Raw genomic sequence first — 14033 nt, 5'->3', positions numbered from 1 at the left:
AAGAGAGGGTAGATACCTTAAGGGCTATAAATAGTCCTCACATCTTCACACAAATTTTTACAATGCATTCAACCATTTTTGCTCAGAGCAGTGATGCTGATTTTTTTTATATATAGGAGGATGACTTGCATTTTATTATCTTGTTATTTCTATGAGAACAAGAAGTTAGAATGGAAGGCCATAAAACTCCTCAAGCCTGCTTAGTAAGATCATGGCTGATCCTTTGCCTTAAGACAGCTTTCCCACACAATCCCCATATCGTCTGATTGACTTAGTGCCCAAACGTTTATTTGTCTGAGCATCCTCAGCACTCCAAGGTAGAAAGTGTGTAAAGAAATTTCTTCCGTTACAGGTGGCCAACCCCTAATCCCAAAATGATTCCTTTTGGCTCAAGATTGTCCAGCCAGAGGAAACAGCCTCTTGGTATCGGTTCCATCAATCCCTCCAAGAATCCTGCAGTAACAGAAATCACTTCTTTTTCGAACTGACAGTGAGTAAAGGCCAATCTTATTCATTCTTTTCATAAGGCAAATCCCTCGTCTGAGAAATCCAAGGCAAGTAAATCCTTCTTTTAGTCGAGACACCAAAACTGCAAACAGAATGTAAATGATCACTGTAATCATTGCTGTAATATTTACTTTCTTTTGTATTCCAAGCCCCTTAGACTGAAGGCAAGCACACCATTTGCCTTCCCAGTTGCTTGTTTACTTTCTGCATTTTATGAAACACAGAATAGGATTCCTCTGTGCACCAAAATCTGCTGGCTTCTCAGTATTAAAACTGATTCTGATTTTGTATTTTTCCTACTAAAGCGTACATTTTCCCATTTTTTGTATTCCAGCTTTGCCGCTCACTTAAAATTGTGTTCCTTTGCATAAGTGAAAACATTGCACCCTCCGTTTCATCTAAATTATTAATATATATTGTGAATAACTGTGAGGGCAGTACATGTCCCCTTGGCATCCCACAAGTGACAGTCTATCAACCTGAAAATTGTTCACATATTCCTATTTTGTGTCCTTTAACCAATCCTCAGCCCACACTGTTGTGTTGTTCCCCAACCCTGTCAGGCCACATTTTCTGTAACAACTGTGTGTTGTAACTTGGCAATTGTTTTATTAAAATCTCGATATATGACATCAAATAGTACCCCTCATCCATTCTGCTGGTTCTATTCTTGAAAGAACAGTTACATTGATCAACATTAACCTTCTCTCACTGAACGTGGTCGGCTCTGTCTAATCATTTCATGATTTTCCAATTCTACCAAGTTGTTTGTTGATTCCAATATTTTACCAACAACAGATGTTACGTTAACAGGTCTGTATTTCCTCTTTTTCTCTTCCCATTTTCTTAAACAGTAGAATTACATTTGCTACCTTCCTTGCACTGAAAATATTCCAGAATCTGAGAACCTTTGGGAAACCTGCCATATGGGCATTGAGTTCAGGAGTGTAGTATGAAAGGCCATGGCTGTCAGATGACAGTGACAACACTACTGACCCCCATGGTCGGATGATAGCATTGTCCATCGGGTCGGAAGCGACACCACTGTCAATCAAGGGTGCGGCTCTGCCCCACCCATCAAGAGCACACCTAAGGATTGGCTTTGTAACACACCTTTGTTCTTGACCCTGAATCATTGGCTTGTTTGAATTACCTGAGCGGGCTCCACCCAGCTCTCCAGCCCTATAAAAGATGGTACACGTGGGCAGCTCTTTCTCTTTTCCGATTGCTGCCGGGGTCGAGACCACAGGTGAGAGGGTGCACTTCCACAGGGGTCTAGGAGCATCCTAAGTAGATTCCCAGTAGCATAGAGCCATTGTTTGTCCAGATTCAGGGGGTTCAGACAACATATTTGTTCATTCCCTGATCATTTGTACTAGTTTGTTGCGTGTGTGTGTGTGTGTGTGTGTGTGTGTGTGTGTGTGTGTGTGTGTGTGTGTGTGCACTTCACCCCTGTTGCGACTCCCCTCACGTTTCACGATCACCCGAGTGCGAGTGTGCATTTGTTCCTTCCCATTCTGTTCCTGCGTCTGTCTTTGTAAATAAAACTCTCCTTTTTAAAGTACAAAGACTGTGTGTCCAGACACCTCTATCTTTGAAATCCAAAAGAACCTTTCCCATAACAAGGAGTTGGGATGTTATGTTGAAGTTGTATAAGACATTGATGAGGCCAAACTTCGAGTATTGTGTGTAGTTCTGGTCACTTACCTGCAGGAAAGATATCAATAAGCTTGAAAGAGTGCAGAGAAAATGTACACAGATGTTGCCGGGACTTGAGGACCTGAGTTACAGGGGTAGGTTGAATAGGTTGGGACTTTATTCCCTGGAGCGCAGGAGAATGAGGGGAGATCTTATAGAGGTATACAAAATTATGAGGGGGTATAGATAGGGTGAACGCATGCAGGCTTTTTCCGCTCAGGTTGGGTGAGACTAGGACTAGAGGTCATAGGTTTAGGGTGAAAGGTGAAATATTTAAGGGGAATCTGAGGGGGAACTACTTCACTCAGAGGGTGGTGCGAGTGTGGAACAAGCTGCCAGTGGAAGTGATTGATGCAGATTCAGTTGTAACATTTTAGAGAAGTTTGGATAGGTGCATGGATGAGAGATGTATGGAGAGCTATGGTTCGGGTACAGGTAGATCAGACGAGGCAGAAAACCAGGCTGGCATGGACTAGGTGGGCCGAAGGGCCTGTTTCTGTGCTGTAGTGCTCTATGACTCTATGTTCTGTTTTCAGCCACTTGTTTTAGAACCAGGGATGCAAACTCCTTTGTGCGAGGGATTGGACCAATCTTAGTCTCCTTTACTTCTCTGGAGGTTACTCTTACATTTTTCAAAATATGTGACTCAAAACTAATGAATGTGGTTAACTATCAACTGCCCACTGAATCTGTATCCCTCAGCAAATGAACCAGTCCATTGCCTGCATGCAACAAGAGCTGGACAACATTCAGGCATGGGATGATAAGTGGTAAGTGACATTTGCTCCACAGAAGTGCCACGCAATGAGCAACCCCAACAAGGGAGAGTAATTATCTGCTCTCAACGCTGCCCTCATAACCGCGTCCCTTACCATCAAAATCTGGGGAGTCACCTTTCTCCAGAAACTCAACCGGACCAACCACATAAATACTACAGCTTCCAGAACAGCTCGGACAGTGGATATCGTGTTAGTGACTCAAGTCCTGACGTCCCAAAGGCTTTCCAGAAAGTACAAGGCACAAATCAGGAATGTAATGGAAGACTCTTCACTAGCTTGAATGAGTGAATCTAAAATAAAACTGTTGAGAAGTTTGACACTATCAAGGGCAAAATAGCCCCCTTGATCCACCAGAGGCACATAGTAGCCCAGGCTACTCCTAAGGCACCTTGCTAATAATGACCTCTAACACCAAGAAGGTCAATGGCAACAGGCACTCTATCAGGAAGTATTCCTTTTGTCCAAAGCATCCACCTTCCTCCCCCGAGCTTTCCCCCTCTTCTCTCCTGCCCTTCCCCCCTCCCCCCTTCAAACCCCACTTCCTTTCCCTTTCCTTCATTTGTCATCCCTTCCCACCATCTTCCTGCCCTCTTGAAAAGAAAATCAAAAAAACTGGAAATCTGAAATAAAAACAGAAAATGGCAACATTCAGCAAGTCAGGCAGCAGCTAAGGAAAGAGAAACAGAGTTAACGGTTCAAGCCAAAGACCCTACATCAGAACAATGGGATAACTGGAAGGAATCCTGGTTTAACATCTCATTCAAAGAATAATACCTCTCACAGTGCAGCATGTCACAGTACTGAACAGTATTTATCTTAGATGATACAACAAATCTTGGAATTGGGGTGAATCCAGAGCATTCTTGATGGAGGAAAGGGCTCTAACAACTAAACTAACTCATTAAAATCTCTTTGACAACCCTGATCATAATGCAATTTAAAAAAACATCTACTTTTCTGATGGAGAAATCAGACAACATGGGATGTCTTGGAGTAAGCTTGTTGGTGGCATTAAAACCCTGGTCAATACGTGGCAAATTACAGAGATATAAGAGTATTACAATATGCTTAGGTTCATTGGGATCTATGCCAGATAATTGGATAAATCTGTGGTTTTGGTTTCCTGACAATAATGAATTATACACATGTCTATTTTAGAATGCTGGTTGTGGCCTTTTCCCTTGAGTGAATTTGAGGTGACAGCAGGGCAATGTAGAAGCTCCAGATGACCAATCAAGTTCAGCAAATTGCTTTATGATGAATTCTTACTAACTTATTTTAAGTCAATCATCTCCACAACATCAACAAGAAATAGAACATAGAACACTACAGCACAGTACAGGCCCTTCAGCCCACGATGTTGTGCTGACATTTTATCCTGCTCTAAAATCTACCTAACCATTCCCTCCCACATAGCCCTCCAGTTTTCTATCATTCATGTGGCGATCTAAGAGTCTCTTAAATATCCCTAATGTATTTGCCTCCACCACCTCTGCCAACAGTGTGTTCCACGCACCCACCACGCTCTGTGTAAAAAAAACTTACCTCTGACATCCCCCCTATACCTTCCTCCAATCACCTTAAAATTATGCTCTCTTGTGTTAGCCATTTTTGCCCTGGGAAAAAGTCTCTGAATGTCCACTCGATCTATGCCTCCTATCATCTTGTACACCTCTATCAAGTCATCTGTCATCCTCATTCTCTCCAAAGAGAAAAGCCCTAACTCACTCAACCTATCCTCATAAGACATGCTCTCCAATTCAAGCAGCATCCTGGTAAATCTGCTCTGCACCCTCGCTAAAGCTTCCACATCCTTCCTAAAATGAGGCAACCGGAACTGAGCACAATACTCCAAGTGTGGTCCAACCAAAGTTCTATAGAGCTGCAACATTACCTCGCGGCTCTTGAACTCAATACCCCGACTAATGAAGGCCAACACACCATACGCCTTCTCAACAACCCTATCGACCTACGCGGTTAAACTGAAGGGATCTATGGATGTGGTGCCCAAGATCCCTCTGTTCCTCCACACTGCTAAGAGTCCTGCCATTAACCTTGTATTCTGCCTTCAAATTCAATCTCTGGAAGTGTATCACTTCACACTTTTCCAGGTTGAACTCCGTCTGCCACTTCTCAGCCCGGCTCTACATTCTATCAATATCCTGTTGTAACCTACAGCAACCTTTTACACTATCCACACCACTAACCTTTATATCATCAGCAAACTTACTAACCCACCCTTCCACATCTTCATCCAAGTCATTTATAAAAATCACAAAGAGCAGGGCTTCCAGAACAGATCCCTGTGGAACACCACTGGTCACTGACCTCCAAGCACAATACACTCCATATACAATCATCCTCTGTCTTCTATGAGCGAGCCAATTCTGAATCCACACAGCCATGTTTCCCTGGATCCCATGCCTCCTGACTTTCTGAATGAGCCTTCCATGAGGAACATTATCAAATGCCTTACTAAAATCCATGTACACCACATCCACTGCTCTATCTTCAACAATGTGCTTTGTCACATCCTCAAAGAATTCAATCAGGCTCATGAGGCACAACCTGCCCCTCACAAAGCCATGCTGACTGTCCCTAATCAGCCTATGCTTCTCCAAATGCCCGTAAATCCTGCCTCTAAGAATCTTCTCCAGTGATTTGCCTACCACTGTGAGACTCACTGGCCTGTAATTCCCAGGGTTGACCCTACTCCCTTTCTTGAACAAAGGAACAACATTTGCCACCCACCAACCATCTGGCACAACTCCTGTTCCCAGTGAGGACATAAAGATCATCACCAAAGGCACAGCAATCTCTTCCTTCACTTCCTGTATTAACCTTGGATATATCCCGTCCGGACCTGGTGACTTACCTATCCTAATGTTTTTCAAAAGTTCCAGCACATACTCTTTCCTCACGTTGACATGTCCTAGCGTATCAGCCTGTCGTACGCCATCTTCACAAACATCAAGTTCTCTCTCGCTGGTGAATACTGAAGCAAAGTATTCATTAAGGACCTCCCCTACCTCTTTTGAGGTAGAAATGAGAGGGAAGGGTGAGACAGAGGCTGGTAGGTGATAGATGGAGAATGTTATTGAACAACAGAAGAGCAATCAAGACAGAGGGAGAACATTGAGAGGTTCACAGAACGTCCATCAAAGAGAGGAGAGAAACTTCTTCAAAGTTGGTCTGCCTTGAAGAAAATTTGCAGTGGAGTAGTAGAATGGAGACATAAGAGATGGCAGATGTTGGAATTTGGAGAAAAACCTGCTGGAATGGGTCAGGTAGCATCTGAAGAGGCAAAGTTATGGTCAATGTTCAAGTCAAGATGCCAGCAATGCAGTTTACAATTCATTTTCCTCACCTTGTCAAGTAACTTTGGGAAGTTAATTCCATTCATTTGTTGAAAAGGAAATCAAAGTATTTCTGTGCAGATTTTATTATCTTTCCATTTTATGGGAAGCCAGGATTTATTGTTGTTCCTAATTGAATGATTTGGTTAGCTGGACTACTTCAGAAGGCAATTAAGATTTGTAGGTCTGGAATCGCATTTAGGTCAGTGTTATGAGAAAGGTTCTTTTGGATCTCAAAGATAGAGGTATTTGGAAACAGTCTTTGTACTTTAAAAAGGAGAATTTTATTTACAAAGACAGACACAGGAACAGAATAGAAAGGAACAAATGCACACATGCACTCGGGTGATGAAGAAACGTGAGGGGAGTCGCAACAGGGGTGAAGCGCGCGCGCACACACACACACGCGCAACAAACTAGTACAAATGATCAGGGAACGAACAAATACGTTGTCTGAACCCCCTGAATTTGGATAAACAACGGCTCTACACTACTGGGAATCTACTTAGGATGCTCCTAGACCCCTGTGGATGTGTACCCTCTCACCTGTGGTCTCGACCCTGGCAACAATCAGCAAAGAGAAGGGGTTACACACATGCAGCATCTTTTATAGGGCTGGAGAGCTGGGTGGATCTAACTTAGGTAATTCAAACAGGCCAATGGTTTGGAGGTCAAAGACAAAGGTGTTTACCAAGGCCAATGGTCAGGCAGACCCAGGAACAAAGGTGCTCTCCAAGGTCAATCCCTATGCTTGCACCTGATGGGTGGGGTGGAGCCAAACCTTTGATTGACAGTGGTGTCACTTCGGACCCGATGAGCAACGCTATCATCCAACCAGAGGGTTCAGTGTTGTTACTGTCACCTGACAGTCATGGCCTTTCATACTACAGTCAGTCAGGGTTAAATATGGCAGATTTTCTTCCCAAATGGATTTTAATGAACCAAGTGGGTAGTTACAACAATCCCATAATTCAGTGATTACTATTACTTATTCTGGCTTTTTACACTAGAATCATTTAATTAATTGAATTGAATTCCCGAGCTGCTGTGGTGGGAATTGAATTCATATCTCTGGAACAACGGTCCAGGTTTCAGGGTTACTTGTCCAGTAAGCTAACCGTTGTGCTATTGCACCCTACCAAGGAAATGACAGCCCTCAAGTGAATAAATGATCACCTGCCTGAGTGTTCTCTACTTTAATACAAATATTTTTATTTTCACGTGTAAATAAAATAAGCTCTCCATTTCAATCCTCAGGGGTAGTAATTATTAAATATCCATGTACATCTCCAGCCTTTCTTGAATATAAATGGAGTTTTGTTCTGGATCATGGCTTCAATTTCTTTTAGGCACAGGAACTGACAAAAGACAATAAACATAAATCCTGCCAAAAAAATATGGGTAGCTATGGTACTGGATGTTTTATCCAAAGAATTTGAATCAGCTGTGATAACTTCTCACTATTCTATAAATTGAGAACAGCAGGATATCAGGGTGGAGACACAAGAGACTGCAGCTGCTGTAGACTGGAGGAACAATCTTCCAGAGGAAATCAGCGGGTCGAGCAGCATCTGTGGTGGGGGTGGGGTGGGGAAGGAATTGTCGATGTTTTAGATTAAAACCCTGCATCAGATATCAGGGTGGCACAGTAATTCATAACTCCACGGACCTGGGCTCAATCCTGAACTTGGGTGCCGCCTGTGCAGAGTTTGCACATTCTCTCCATGGCTGTGTGGGTTTCCCCAAGGTCCTCCAGTTTCCTCCCATATCCTAAAGATGTGCAGGTAGAGAAATTGGCTTCTGTAAATGATCCCAAAGCAGAGGTTAGTGTAAAATGAATCAAGGAGAATGGATGGGATGTGTGATAGAGAATAAGTTGCAGACAGACGGGGAAATAAGGAGGGAGGAATGGGATGAATGGGATTGCTCCCTGGGAGTGAGGATGAACCTGGTGGGCCAAATGGCCACCTCCTGCATTGTTATGAGTACGAGATAGAATTAACTTGAACAACCTCTGACTCTGGATTACCTTGCTATCTTCAGCGCTTGTTTTGACGTTGATCACGATTTCAGATGACAAAGGAAATTTTCTTCAAGATGCAGGCAGGGTTATAGGCAAAAAATTGATCCTCCGAGGCTGTTGAAGTGTTCATAAAAGGTTTCATTCATTCCACCATCAAGTTCTGACCGCCTTCAGTTGATTTTCTTGGAATGGCAGATCGCAGATGCATAAACACAGGATTTATCTTTTCCTATTTTTATCATTTTCATACTTGTACTCTTAAATGAGTGAGTGCTGCATCTTCCTGTCAACATGCCTACTCTTAAAACAACTCCATCTGATTTCCACCCACTGCCAAACCCTCACACCCTTGTTAAAAAAATGACATGAATTATGACTTTCCAGAACTCAAGAATTTAAGGACTGGTTTTGAAAGGATTATTTCTTTGCAGCAAGACTTTTATGAGCAAATTGTACTGCCAATTGTACTATTTTAAAATTTAACATGCTTCAGTAAGTCATTAAATGCAACAAGGTGGAAGAATTTTTTAAAAAAGAATTAGTCAGTATTCAAGACATGATTAAATAGCATGTAAATGTTTCACTTTATTACAGTCTTGCAAATCTCACGTAAGACTCTAATGGAGCAAAAAAAAGACACGTCACATTTTGTCCAGTTTAATTTTTCATTTAATCCATATGGATATGAAGACAGAAAGCAGGAATTTAGCAACATAATCAGGAACCCATGGGCCAATCTTGAAGTTACATAGGGTTCCAAAGTTACTTTGTGTTGTGGTCATTCACTAAGATTGTGGCTGTTCCTATCATGGTCACTGTTCATCTTTCCTGCCTGTTCCCAATAACCCTCGACTCCCCTATAGACCTAAAACCTGTCTATCGTGGCCTTGAATATATTGGATTATTCGGCTTCATGGTTCTCTGTGGCAGACAATTTCAAAGATTCATGACCCTCCGAGAGAAGAAATTCTCCCTCAACTCTGTCTTAAATGGGCTGTCACTATTCTGAAACTATGGCTTGAAGTTCTAGTTTCCCCCAGAAGGCGATACAAATGAATTGCTGCATGCAAAAGCAATATATCCAATGTTGTTATGATATTGAATTGGGAGGGGGGGGGGCTGGGGGGAGGGGTTGTGGTGCTAACCAGAGAGGTACCCAAACTGTGGGATATACAAGGTAGCTCAAGATCCTCCAAGATACTTCTCAAAGTAATATTAAAATAGACATTGCTGTGGATCAAGAACGCACATTTCCTTTATCAAATATTACCTGCCACTATGACAGAACCAGACTTCCAACCCATGAATGCCTGGCCATTTCCTGACAATGTGCAGATTTGGAAGTTCATCTTTTCACTGTCCTGTCTATGCTGTTTTCCATATTAGCTAAATCACATAGGACCATTTTTCAAGCTTCATAAAAACTACATGAAAATATCACAAATATGTCAGTGAATGCAATGAGATATAAAATGCCTCACTACAAATGAAATTGGTTTTAAATATACCTTACATTATACAGTGATAAAAGTTTTGCATTTCATAATACCCTAATCCTGAGCTAATTTAAAGTTCCTCACTTTCAATGCTTATGTCATTTATTTTGTTCATGTTAATGAAGTAACATTAATAATTAAAGTGTACTGAACAATTGTTTTATTGAACATAAAAACAAATGTCTCCTGCTGAAAGACTGACAAATAATTATTTTTCAACCTTTTAATCAATGATGAACATGAATTCTAACACATGTACCAAAGATTATAGTTCTGTTGACAAGCTTGCATGTATTTTTCAGAAAATATTCAAGCTGTTTGGTTGATCAGGTAGAATTTATATTTTTTTAATAATTGTGAATGCAGACAAAATCTTCTTGTTAAAACAAAATGACATGAATTGATGTTGGTTACGCTGAAAAGATTTATTGGAAAAATACAATGCATTAGATATAATCATGCAACAAACACATGTTAGTTCATAGAAGTTAATGAAAATATGGCAATTTCTCCATCTAAATCATTTAAAAATTATCAGTCTTTATTTGCACATACGGACAAAGCAATCAGTATTCTTATCAAATTTAAACATTTACCAAATAAAAGTCCAATGAAATGTAAATAAAATTTACTTTGCTCTACTTGTTTTGCTTAATGTGACGAGAGGAGCACTTTTCAGAGGAGAGGACACTGCAGTTGCTGTCACCTTGAGGTTTTCACGAATAAAGTTGCGTTGCCGTACTGGAACACAGTGCCTGAACCCTGTTGTGGTGGTTTTGCCATGTTGAATGTTGGGAGGAGTATACTGCGGATCCAAACCATTGATCTCGTACATCCATTGCATATCTGCTGTCTATAAGTACAAGTGTTATAAGCATTTCTTTTTCATAGTTTCAATATAGTTCACATACAAAATGCTGTGTCAAAAATTCTAATATTCCCATTCCAGTACAATTGGGAAAGGACTCTTGTTTCCACAGTGCCCAATACACTAGTCCCATCAGAAATCTTGTGTCAGCTAATTAAAATAATGTATCGGTGAAAGGGCAAGAATGCAAGTCCTCCCATCAGTTGTGAAAGGCATGAAATGGATTAAGAAGGAGAAAGCAGAATAAGAGAGTAATCCATTGAGAAGCTCAATAAAACAGACTATAAAAGCCTCTAAAGAAATGTAAAAAGGAAAAGATTGGTTTAAGATAATGTGAGTCATTGAAGACTGAGATGGGGGAAATTATATTGGGGAATAGGGGGATTGGAAAGAAATGAAACAAATATTTTGTGTCTGTCTTCAAAGAAGACACAGAAAACCTTCCAGAAATTGTGGACAACAACAGGTCAAAAGTGATTACAGAGTTGAAATAAGCATTTAAAAAAATACTATTGATGAAATTATTGGGAATGAAAGCCAGTTAGTTCTGAACACCTAATGATTTGCATTCCAGGTTTTGAAAAAAGGTAACTGTGGAGAAAGTGGATGAACTGGTTCGTGTGTGCATTTGTAACCTTTCTGTTTTAGAAAGGAAGGAAAAAGAAACTGAGGAACTGCAGATCAGTTAGTCTGACGTCAGCAGTAAGGAAAATGGTGACAGGGTATTTTGAAGATAATAATCAGTTTGTGCAGAGTCAATATGGATTTATGAAAGAGTAATTCTGTCTGACAAATCTCTCAGGTTTTTAAGGTTGGAATTAGCAGAACAGGAAAGTGGAAATCAGTGGATATGGTGTATTTGAGCTCTCAGAAGGCCTTCAGTAAGGTTTGCACGAAAGGTATCAAGCATAATTAATCAAAGAGGTAATATGCTGGCATGCTTCAGGATCTGTTAACACATGGAAGATGGAGAAAAGTGAAAAAAATCGGTCATTTTTAGGTAGGGAGGCCACGGCCAGTTGGATGCTGCAGAAGTTGTTGGTGGGGCCCTCGGTGCTGGCCAAAATAATGGGCAAGGATATGGCATATGGAATATCATGTGGAAAAATGGGAGGCAATTGACTTTCACAGGAATATATATAAATACGTGTTTTAAAGGTGCTGGTTGTCCTAATCATTGAAAGTTAGCATGCAAGTACAGCAAAGAGTTAGGAAGGCCAAAAGCAACGATGTCAGGAATATTGCATACAGGTCTGATCTCCCAACCCAGGGAAAGATATCCTTGTGAGGGATAGAGTACAATGAATGTTTATAGATTGATTTTTGAGATGGGCTTGGATTGTCTCATGAGAAGAGACTCAACAGAGTTGACCTGTAACCTCTCAGATTTAGAATAATGAGAGGTGATCTCATTAAAACACACACAATATTTTCAGGACCTGACAAAGTAGATGCAGGGATGGTGTTTCCACTGACTGAGGTGACAAGAACTAGGAGTCACAGTTTCAATAAAAGGGACTGGCTCTTCAGAACTAAAATGCAAAGAAATTTCTTTACCCAGTGAGTAGCTAATCTTTGGAATTCTCTCCCCAAGAGGACTGTGGCAACTCAGTCTGAGTATGTCCAAGAAAAAGATTGATAGATTTTTGGATATTAAGGGAATCAAGAGATATGGGGGTACTACAGGAATGTGGCAAAGCAGGGACAAGGGAAGGAATGGCCTACTCCTTTTTCCATATCCTTATTGTGCAGAAGAAATATTGGGCAGAAAGGGAAGAATCGAAGAAAGCAGATAGTGCACAAGTCCCCTGGGCCTTCTCCTTGTAAGTAAATGCACCATTTTGGATAACGCTGGGGGACATGGCTTTTCATGGAAATTCAACAAGAACTAAGTCTGTGGTGCCATGGGTGGCTCAGCTGTACAGCAGGAGAGGAAAAAGAGTGGAAGGCCCATGGTGACAGGAGACTCAGTTGTAAGGAGAACTGTTTCTTCAGCTGCAAATGCGACTCCTGGATGGCATGTTGCCTCCTGCAGCTAGGATCAAGAATATTACTGAGTGGCTGCGGAACATTCTGGAAGGAGGCGGGTGAACAGCCAGTGGTTGTAGTACAGATTAGAACAGATTGGTGCAAATGACGTACAAGTATGACGTCCTGCAAACTGAATACAGGGAGTTAGGAAATAAATTAGGAAGCAGGACCTTACTTATAATAATCTCAGATTCCACCCAGTTGCATGTGCAAGTGACAGCAGAAATAAGAAGCTAGATGAGACAAAAGTGTGGCTGAAGGATGATGTAAGAAGGTGGGATTTAGATTCTGAGGCATCGGGACCTGATCTGGGGAAAATGGGACCTCAATAAACTGGATGGATACACCCACAGAGGACCGGGACTGATATCCTCTCCTGTATTTGATAGTACTGTTGGGGTACTTTAAACTGCAATGGTATGGGGTGGGTACCTGAGCAGGGAACTAGAAGACTGGGAAACAAGAGAAAAATAGAAAGCAAAAGAGAAGACAGGGGAAAGAAGGGTGAGAAACACATAGAGCTACAATAGACCAGAGAGATGGGTTTGGTGTCAGGAATGATGGTAAAAAGATAATATTAAGAACCCTACTTCTGAATGCATATAATATCTGAAAAAAAAATTAATAAAAAAAGCAGCACAGCAAGAGATAAATAAATATGATCTGATAGCTGTGATTACAAGGAGTTCAAAGCTGGAAACTCAATATTCAGGAACATTTGACTTTTAAGCAGGAAGTGAAAGGTGATGGGGTAGCTCTGCTAATCAGGGATGAAATCAGTTTGGTAATGAGAACTGTTGTAAGCTCAGAAGCCAAAGAGTCCATTTGGGTGGTGGTAAAATGTAGCAAGGGAAAGAAGAAACTGGTTGGAATAATGTAGAGGCCCCTCATGGGAGAGTCTAGGATAAAGGGAATAGTCGCAGAAAAAGAGGCTGTCCTTTCAGACAGAGATGAGGATTCTGTTTCTCTCAAAGGGTTGTGATTTTTAGAACTTCTTGTCCCAGAAATCTGTGGAGGGAGAATCATCAAATATATTCAAAGCTGAGATAAATAGTTTTGTAATCAGTAAGGGAATCACAGATGCTGGGGATCGGGCAAGAATGTGAACTTGAGGAAAGTTGGATGAATCATGATCTTATTGAATGGTGGAGCACGAAGGGCTGAATGGCTTCCTCCTTTTCCCATTTCTTATTATATTAAATTTCCCAGTTGTCATCTATTTATAACTTTCACCTTTTGGCCAAGATTAAATCACGTGGTTAAGGTAGTCCAGAT

General features: G+C 41.2%; 1 protein-coding gene across 1 annotated transcript in view; it reads right to left on the bottom strand.

Annotated features, from left to right (window-relative positions):
- Positions 1–10357: 10357 nt before the first annotated feature.
- LOC127569658 (cilia- and flagella-associated protein 47-like) overlaps positions 10358–14033 on the bottom strand; it is a 401309-nt gene continuing 397633 nt past the window's right edge. Inside the window, 1 exon segment of the mRNA XM_052014458.1 lies at positions 10358–10712. Coding sequence (XP_051870418.1) covers positions 10488–10712 — 225 coding nt within the window. The 3' untranslated portion in view covers positions 10358–10487.

The sequence above is a fragment of the Pristis pectinata genome, chromosome 4 (genome assembly GCF_009764475.1).
Source record: "Pristis pectinata isolate sPriPec2 chromosome 4, sPriPec2.1.pri, whole genome shotgun sequence".
In the NCBI taxonomy this organism is placed as follows: Eukaryota; Metazoa; Chordata; class Chondrichthyes; order Rhinopristiformes; family Pristidae; genus Pristis; species Pristis pectinata.
Note: the sequence above shows the minus strand (reverse complement) of the source record. Positions and strands in the feature narration are given on the sequence as shown.